This window comes from Hippopotamus amphibius, chromosome 9 (assembly GCF_030028045.1).
Source record: "Hippopotamus amphibius kiboko isolate mHipAmp2 chromosome 9, mHipAmp2.hap2, whole genome shotgun sequence".
Classification (NCBI taxonomy): Eukaryota; Metazoa; Chordata; class Mammalia; order Artiodactyla; family Hippopotamidae; genus Hippopotamus; species Hippopotamus amphibius.
The window spans coordinates 140,798,726-140,808,333 of NC_080194.1; the positions used below are offsets into that span (position 1 = coordinate 140,798,726).

Consider the following 9,608-nt stretch of genomic DNA (forward strand, 5'->3'; position numbering starts at 1 on the left):
GTTGTGAGGAAGTACATACTGAAGGGCCCCCTTTCTACCCGTGAGCACTGACCCTTTAGAAAATAACGAGGGAAAAAAGATCCCATCCATGCTAACCATGCCCTAAAGAGACATGTAAAGCGCCCAGGACTCATATACTTCTCTCTACGTGTAATAAGAAGCCCGGGGGCTCTGTGCAAAGAGAACCAGGCACTCGAAGGTCCTGACTGCTCCTGGTGGCCGTACAATCTGGAGCGGGCTGTGCAAACTCTCCCAGGCTTTTGTGCCGCGTGGTCTCAGCCAGGATCAAGCAGCCTTAGCAGGACAAGTGGGCGTGGCTGCGCGCCAAGAAGCTTCGCAAACAGGAGTCTGCGGAGGGGGGCAGTTTGGCTACACCAAAGGGTTTCCTGTTTCCCGGCCGGCCGGCCAGCGGAACCCATCACACACCCTGCGAGACCTCCAAGCAGGCCTGGTGCAGACACCACGGCTGCCCAGGGGCAGCAGCACACGTGGCCACCTTAACTTAAATTAACTGAAAGGCGAAATAAGAATTAAAATTCAGGGACTCCCCTGGTGGTCCAGTGGTTAAGACTCGGCACTTCCACTGCAGGGGGGCATGGGTTCCATCCCTGATCGAGGAACTAAGATCCCACGTGCCACGTGACGCAGCCAAAAATAAACAAACAAACAAACAAACAAATAAAAATTCAGTCCTTCGGTCACCCTTGCCACATTTCAAGTGTCCAAAGCCACTCAGGACCAGGGCTGCCCTGCTGGACCTTTCTATGACCGTAGGACGTTCCAGACTCCACGAGGGTCCTGCCCGGCCAGCCAGGGCGGGCGGCCTGGGGAAGCGGCCCGGGGAAGCGGCCCGGCCCGCACGGCCCGCGCCCGGGAAGCAGGATCACGGAGCCAGCCCAACAATCGGTGGAGCCATCCCGCAGGCCGGGCACTACGGGTGGGCGGCACGCAGCCGACCAAAGAGCTGGCCCCTGAAGGGCAGGTGTCTGCCCCCGGCGGCGATGAGACCCTCCGCCGTGCGCGGCCCCGGCCTGTCTGCTCTGCCCCCGCATCCCCGGCTTTCACTCTAACGTCCCATCAGAGTCAGCTCCCGAGAGCCACCACGCTGACAAGTCATCTTCCACTGAGGAACGTTCCAGCCAAGGCTTCCTTGATTTCCCGCGTGAACGGCACGCAAACCACGCAGGGGGGGGAGGGCCGCGGGGCAGGCCCCGCAACCTGCGCTTGTCTGCGGTGACTCACGCCCGGCCCGCCGCGCCGCGCCCCCGGCAGGGGCACAGCCGCCGCGCGGGCTCGGCGCCGCCACCCTACCCGAGACGGGCACAGAACCCCAGCTGAAGGCTGCACAGTCACCTTTTGATTCCTATAGGCTGCCCCCCTCCAAACCCAGACTCTCCGTCACACAGAGCAATGCGGGGGCGGGGAGGAGGCGTCCCCGCACATTTGATGTTACAACCATCCACTTGGAAACACAGCTCGTCCCTTTGGTTCTCGTGATACCAATCGCAAAAGGCCGAGCTTTTTCAGGATAGATGGAAGATGGGTTTTATCCTGTGTGTGATACTGAGTTCCTGGGAGGAAGAAAGAGAAAGACACCCACTGAGAAAAAGACCACATTGGGGGAGGGAGAGAATGAAGGTTTATGTTTATCAAAAGGGGCCCAGTGTTTTGTTTGTTTGTTTTTTTTAACAAATATGCTTAGAAAGGGTTCATGAAAAACCCAAACAAGGAATAATGTCCATAAAAACCCATTTTGTCACTGACATCCCTTGAGGGCTGAGTCACTCCAAGTCCACCCGCTTCACTCTGCCTTTTCCTGGTGGGTCCACACCTCTGGCTGAAGGGAAAAAGCAGGGGTGCCATCCAGGAACCCCACAGCACCTACCTGGTTATGCAAAAATAACAGAAATAATCAAGAATCAACTGTACATACAAAAAAATACTAAAATTTAAGACAAATTATGCCACAAGATGCTGATAAACACCAAGACAAAATTATGACTTTTTAAAATTTCCACAAAATGTACTGTCACTCAACTTTTAAAGCAAATGTAAAAACTAAACTGCATCAAAAAGCCTGATCCTTTCAAAGATTTCTATTTTCAAAAACGTGAGTTGTTGCATTCAAGGGGATCAAATTTAACTACCAAGTGAACAAAGATAAGACATTTATATAATAAGACACACTAACATTGTAAGATCTACAGAATTCAATCAATATTTTTCTCAATGACAAATGCACAAGGTTACAAAATGGCTTGTGGCTAAAAGATTTATTCAAAATGCAGAAGAGGGACCTCCCTGGTGGTCCAGTGGTTGACACTTCACCTTCCAAAGCAGGGGGTGCAGGTTCAGTCCCTGGTCGGGGAGCTAACATTACCACATGCCTCCAGCCAAAAAAATCCCAAAAAACATAAAACAGAAGCAATATTGTAACAAATATTGTAACATCAAAAAAAAAATCTTGAAAAGATAACGCAAGAGACAACAGCAGATTTTAATGTACTGGAGTATTACCAGAAGTCCACTGATGAGGTTTCAGATTCCATCCTGCAATTAACCTTTAAGAAACTACTACTGTCCAGTTTTGGAGAGGCACCAAAGAACATCCACGGTTTCCTGAAAGGCTACCAAAACACTCCTCCCTTTCCCAGCTACATATTTCTGTGAGGCTAGATTTTCTTCATATACTTAACTGAAACAACGTATCACAACAGACTGAAAGCAGAGGCAGCTATGAAAGTCTGCTGTCTTCTATCAAGGCAGACATGAAAGACTTTCACCAAAAAATGAATACCCCATCCTGATTTCTTTTGTTTGAAATACAAAATAGACTGAGCTATTTTTTCATAAAGTTATTTTTGAAACAGGCTTATTATTGCTATTTTTGAATAGATTAATAATTTACATAGATTTTAACTTCTCAGTTCAAATTAATATGGTAAGCGTAACAGACAAATCCCACATAAACAAAAGCTCTCCCCGGTCCCCAGTAATGTGTGAGGGTGTAAAGGGCCCTTGGGCCCCAAACCCTGAGAGTTACCAGACTAAACAGGGTATGGGATGCCCAGAGGCATCTCTGCCCAAAGGCAGCCGCGCACCTTGAAGTGCAGGTGAGGGGAGGCTGCAGGGGTGCTGTGACCTCTGCTCACGGGCGGGCGCCGGGCCGCTGCGGGTGGCAGGGTGGTCAGAGCTCAGTTCTGCATTCACACATCGGGGGAAACAAAGGGTTAAACACATCACACACACTGAGGGCAAAAGTTCCTTCTTAACCAAGTCATGGACAAAATATCCACACGGGAACTCGTTCTTCGGAGAGAGAAGCTGCGTGTTTGCAAGCAGCTCAGGGTTTAACGCTGGACCCATCAGGTCTGAGCGAGGCAAGGTCTGCACTGACGCACCCCCATCACACCCAGGGAGAGCCCGTGATGTCCACCCCGGGTGCAGCCACGGCCCGTCACCACCAACCCAGCCGGGACGCGCTGCGTGGAGGCCCAGACGACACCCAGCACGCCTTTCTGGCTTCCCTTTACACGGTCTCAAAACGTGTGCACACACGCAGATGACACTTTTTTTTTTTCTTTTTAGATCAACCAGAAACATTTTACCAGAAAAGTAGAGACTCATGAAAAGCGACAGTAGCAATGAAAATTAACTACAAAATTTCCTAACAACTCATAATGCAAGGGCCTATTTTCCAGGAAATCAAAGTAAAAGCATTTTATATAATTCTCTCATTTTAATATGAAATGCTTTAAATGTAGGGTAATTATGGAAATGAGGCATCGCTGTAATTAGAGTTGTCATTAATGTAGCAAGTTTATCCCCTGACATGCACAAGATGCAAAAACAGCAAAGAGTAAATTACTGTCTCTCCAAATCAAATGCTTTCCTTTCATTTCAGCATGTAATCTTAAACCTAGCCGTCTCTTTCCAAAGTACTAGGAACACCATTAAAACTACTCAACACCCTTTGAGCACCTACCAACTCCATTCCTTCATCAATGACAAAGGCTCTCATAAGTTTATTATAAACTCAACACACACTATTGATTTTTTAAATGCTACAGAAATTCTCTTATACGGGTGATAAGCCCCCAAAGGTCCATGTGAACTCAACACGAGACCACAGATGCAGTGTACTAGCTCCCAATGTGCTACACCCCTATAAACTTTTCTAAAGTTAAGTTTTTAACAGGACACGGTCTGCCTTTGAATAAACACATGTGATACACAATAACTGCCACCTAGCAGGAAAGCAGAAGAAGAAAGCTTTCATTTAGAGAAAATGCCCCCGCTTTGCATTTTGACCACACCAACCAGATGCAGCAGGGCTGAGTCTAAGGCTCCACTCCTTTCACGGCACGTCCCCCCTCCGCCCCGACACCCCCCGCCCCACCGGCTTCATTCTGCACGGTTATCTCTCCTCCAGCTTCCAGACGCAAACCATCTCTTCTACCCCGGCACCAGATCAGAGCGCTCACCAATCAGGAGGTCTCTCAGCTGAATCTCTTCTTCTCCAGTGCCCAGACCGCCCTCCCCCAGGTCCTGCCAGGTCAGGCCCGAATGCCTGTCTCCGCGTGGCTCCGTGGCCCTCCCAGCTCCACGCACGGCCACACGTGTCACTGCTCCCTGATCGCTCTTCTCTCCACATGGAAGCACAGCCAGCACAACCTCGGTCTCCGCATCTTCAGCCACTGGAAACAGACTGATCTGACACCCCCCTGCCCCCAGTGCACCCCCAGCTCAGCACACAGGCCCACTCCCGGACCAACCACCCGGAAGGGTCATGGAAGGACCCTGCAGCTCGCAGTGGAAGGCACAGTGAGGAGAGTGGGGAGAAAGGGAACGCAGTTGCTACTACTGGGAATGTGGGGCCCTGAGGCATTCGCAGACACCTGCTGCCTTCACGAAGTCTAGGGCATTCTCCAGCTAATTTCAATATAATTTCAATCTGATAACTACTGTAAGATGGCTAGTAACGAATTCGATATTCTTCAACTGACCAGTTGGAAACAGCAATGAGAAGCTATGTCCTGAATGCATTCATAGGGCCTCAAGAATTATTTGTGCAGTAAAATGCTTTGGTGGTTACAATTAATTACTTTTTATCACAGTAGCTGCAGAGTCTGTGATGCATCTGCCGCTCAAAACATGCCTCTCAGAGGGCAGCACACGTCAGCACCGCAAGGTGCACGTGCTGGCAGCCAGAACCAACGACCGGAGTACAGGTGACAGCAGATTCACGGATGCAGGCGGTGCCCGTGGAAAGCCGCCACGGGAGACAAAGAGATGTGTCAGCTTCCTGACAGACCCACGTACCACCGCCTGTGAGGCAGTTCTGGCAAAAAACATCAAACCCGAGTCTGATCAAATCTCCAGGTCCAACAACCAATTTACAGGAACGACAGGGGAGAGGACGCGGGAAATGGACACCATGGGAACCCGATCTGAGAAAAGAGACTGTGGGAAAGTGTACGGGACAAATGACCCTGTTTCTTCATCAAGGAAAAAAAGAGAGAGAGCGAGAATGAGAGTGAGAGATGTAAGAGACAGGCCAGCCAATCACAGTGCCCGGACCTGATCTGATTCCCAATTCAAATAACACACTGCAAGAAAAGAAAAAAAAATAAAATTCATGAGATGGTAAGGGAACTGCAAACACTCACTGGAAGTTTGACGGTAGTAAGACATTGTTATGAATTTTCTAGGCGTGATAGCGACTTTCTGGTTAGGTTTTAAAAGGGGAATCTTTATCCTTTACTGAAATGTTCACAGACAGAGTGACAGGACATCTGTGATTTGCTTCCAAAGCCTGGGGGTGGGGGAGGGGGGTGGGACTAAGATAAGCAAGCTCCGCGGCCACAGGGTAGCCGCGAGGCTGGGTGACCCGCGCACGGAGCTCACTCCGTTTTTATGTTGGAAACTTTCTGTAATCGAAAGTGTTGGGGAAAAAAGAAGAGCCATGCTCATCGCAGAAAATTTGGGACACACAGAAAAGGGAAAAGAAAAACAACAACAACAATCCCCAAATCTCACCACTCGCAGAAGCCACCACAAACAGAAGTTTAGTTTTTACTGTAATTACTCACAGTCGATGTTTATTTTATTGGGAGAGAAGATTGGGGAAAAAAGGAGGGAAGAGCAAGTACAAGGCTGTGCATAGGTCTTTTTCCTTTAGTTCACAGATTACATCTAATTCAAACTCCACATCTGCTGGTTAAAGACCTACAGTCACACACACACACAAGCCACGTCCACCCACAGACCCAGGAAGGCCCTCGGACGGCCCACCTCAGAAACCCACTAAGTGGTGACACTGCTTCTCCCTCAGGGAAGCTGCAGATTCAGTTACGCATTTCTCATTCAACAAACACAACTCTGCTGTGTGCACCTACCGCTGGTGGCTCCTGCACCCACGTCTCCACGTAAAGAGAACAAATGCCCGGCCCAGCCCTGGGGAACCAGGGCCCCAGAGAATCACACAGGAGAGGCTACGCCAGGACCCACTGCACCTCCCTCCCCACGTACCCACACTCATGTATCAAGGTCAGCTCTAGGTTGTGTCACAAGACATTTTTTTCCTACCGATAATTTCAAAATTATTTCATTTCAGCTTTGGAAAAACCTACGCGTAGTCACAAGTGTGGGTGAATTCTGGGGCTCCTCTCCACCGCGTGCTTCCCTGAGTGGGGGCTGGAAAGGGAGGGTGGCCCGGGGAGCTGTGTCGGCGGCGTGGGGGGGGGGCACGTGGTGTCACCCGGCCGGAAAGGGCGTGACATCACAACCCAAGGAAGAGCTCCAAGCCTCAGGCAGCTGTAGCCACAAAATGCAGGCAACAAAATCCCAACACGGATAAGAACACTAACGTTATGGTGGCGAAATTCAAAACCTCAAGTACTCACAGTAAAACTGCACCAAAGCCTGAGAGGACACAGACAATACCTGCTTTGAAAGCTGGCACTGAATTTCCCACCTGGAGGTGACACACACACACCCAGCTTCCCTCCTCTGGGTTCACTGACACTCCTTGATCGCTCTTCACGTGGTGGGCCAACCACTCTGACCTAACGCTACAAGGCAGCTCCCAACAGTCCGTCCTATGGACGGACTAGACCACCGAGGTTACGTTTCCCCAAAACCCAAAGAACGTACAACGGCTCGGACTGCTAACATGTCTGTCCACAGGCTTTGATGGTTTCAGAAGCAAACGTACCCTGTTCTACAAGGAGGGGAGACACAGACATCTACTCGGAGTTTTTCCGCCAGCACGTTTGTCCTGTTCCTGTAAATTCTCTACCACTGCCTGTGCGGCTCAGAGCACCACTGAATTTGAATACAGCCAGACGCGCACCCTGGGCAAAGCCCCAGCCAGAGGGCGGCGGACGTCCGGGCTGCTGGCTGCAGGGGCTAGGAAGGCAGCGCGAACGCCAATCACATTTCATAAACAATGGACTCGGTGCTCGCCTATTCCGCACGTGATCTGAGGACTCCTCGGGCTGAAACTTCCTCCCCTTGAGTTAGAGAAAATACTAGTGCATTCAAGATTCGGTAAGCTGGGCCTGGTCTGGGCTGCAGCCACTCAACAGCTAGGCAGGGAACCCTGAAAACAAGAGTGCTGGGTGGACGGCCTTACAGAACCTAAATTATAAAGAGAGGCCTTAGCAGAACAGGCCTCTAAGAGCCACAGGGCAGGGAGGGGAAGGTGCGGTTCACCTGTCACTTTCTCACGAGGAGAGGAACAGGCCCCAGAATGCATTTAAGAGCCCAGAATGGAGAGAGTGTGTAGGTCACAGAAAAGACAGAACAGAGTGACATGCAACCATGGGATGAAAGAACTCTGTTCTTCACCAAGTCCTGATTTTACCGAAACACATATCTTTCATGTTCGGAAAACAAAGTTTGTATACGCCGCCGTCACGCCCCGCGCACCAGCCAGTCCTTGATGTTGAAAAGCACTCAGCACAACAGTTACAATCAGATGTGCCCAGACCATAGAAAGGGGAGCAGCTTACAGACACAGGCTCTGGGCCCTGGGAATCACCCCCGCAAGAACTCCCTGCACCCAGGGTGTTTGTAAAAGCGAGAGTAATTAGTCAGAGGCGGCTCTGGAACACAGCACGCTGAAGACACATAAACACGGCTGAGCGGCTAGAAGCCGCTACTACGCAGGAAAAGAAAGTGCCCAAAGTCACCGAACGCGCTTTCTCCTCATCAACAGACCTGCAGCAGGAGCGAGGCCCTCCTGGGGCCGGAAGAGCCGGGGAACACGAGGATGTCGCCAAAGCACCGCGGGGCCCCAGCGCCTGGCCCCCAAGTGCGGCCGGTCCTTGTCCTGGACCTGCCTGCCCGCCCCGCCTCCTCCCCTCCTGCCCGGGACCCCCGATGGTGCTGGGAACGCCCCCAGCGCTGGGGACCCCCCGACCTGCGTCCTCAGGTGCACCGACGAGAGGGCACGTCCCGTCCCGACCCCAGCCCGCTCTCCGGCTGCCCCTTCAAAGCCGGCCCTACTGCGGGGCGAGGCGGGGTGGGGGGGGGGTGCTCGGGCCTTCCGGGGACCCTGGCGGTGCCCCCCCGGGGACCCCGCACCTCCCGGAGCGACAGCGCTTGGCGCAACCCTTCTCGGGAAAGCCTCTGGGGGCGACCCGGGGTGCAGAGCAGGTTGGGGGTGGAGGGCGACCCCGGGGTCCAGGTCCGGGTGGAGACGCGGCTGGGTGGGGGGAGGGGCGACCCTCCACGCCCAGGGCCCGGCCGGGGGTCCAGGCCGGGCGGGGGGCGCCCAGGCTCTGCTGGGGGGCACGGACGGCAAGGGCGACCCTCGGGGCCCGGCACTCACTGCTTGGGCAGCTGCAGGGCGGGCGCGCCGCGGCGCTGGAAGGCCCCGTCCACGAACACGCCGTTCTTGCCGAGGCAGCGCAGGTAGAAGTGCGGCTCCTGGAAGCTGAGCTGCAGGTGGCGCCGCGAGATGAAGCTGGACAGGCCCATGCTCAGGTCCACCGAGCCCTGCGACGAGTTGCGGCCGATGGTGACGCTGGGCTGCCGCATCAGGAACTCGAACTCGCGGCCCTCCAGGCGCGCCAGCGCGGGCGCGGGGCTCCGGCGCACCGAGGCGGCCGCCGCGGCCACCAGCGCGCCCCCCGCCAGCGCGCCCCCCGCGCCCCCCGCCAGCGCGCCCGGGCCCGGCGGCGGCGGCGGCGGCGGCGGCGGCGGGGGCGGCGGGGGCTGGGCGGGCGGCGGCGGCGGCGGCGAGGGGGCGGCGGGCCCGGGCGCGGGGGCCGCGGGGGGCGCGAAGGCGGCGGCGGCGGCGCAGAGCGCGGGGCTGCGGGGCGCCGAGCGCAGCGCCAGCAGGGCGCGGGCGCCGCTGTCCTCGCCGACTTCGGCCATGTTCGCGCGGCTCCGGGCGGCGGCGGCGGCGGCGGCGGCGCGGGGCGGGGCTGCGCGGGGCGCGGCGCGCGCGGGATCCCGGCCCGGATCGCGGCGGAGCGGAGCCTGCGGGCGGGGGCGCGCGGGGCCCGCCTCGCCGGCCGGGGCCGCGGGCCGCTCCCCGCTGCGCGCCGGGGCTGCGCAGGGGAGCCCCCGGGAGCGCCTCGCCGGGACGTGTCGGTCCC

The 9,608-nt window shown here is 54.8% G+C and overlaps 1 protein-coding gene across 1 annotated transcript in view; it reads right to left on the minus strand.

Moving 5' to 3' along the window:
• Positions 1-9,384, minus strand: part of FOXK1 (forkhead box K1) — a 62,088-nt gene extending 52,704 nt beyond the window's left edge. The window contains exon 1 of the mRNA XM_057748550.1: positions 8,837-9,384. Coding sequence (XP_057604533.1) covers positions 8,837-9,384 — 548 coding nt within the window. The remainder of the gene's footprint in view (positions 1-8,836) is intronic.
• Between the last annotated feature and the right edge of the window lie 224 nt (positions 9,385-9,608).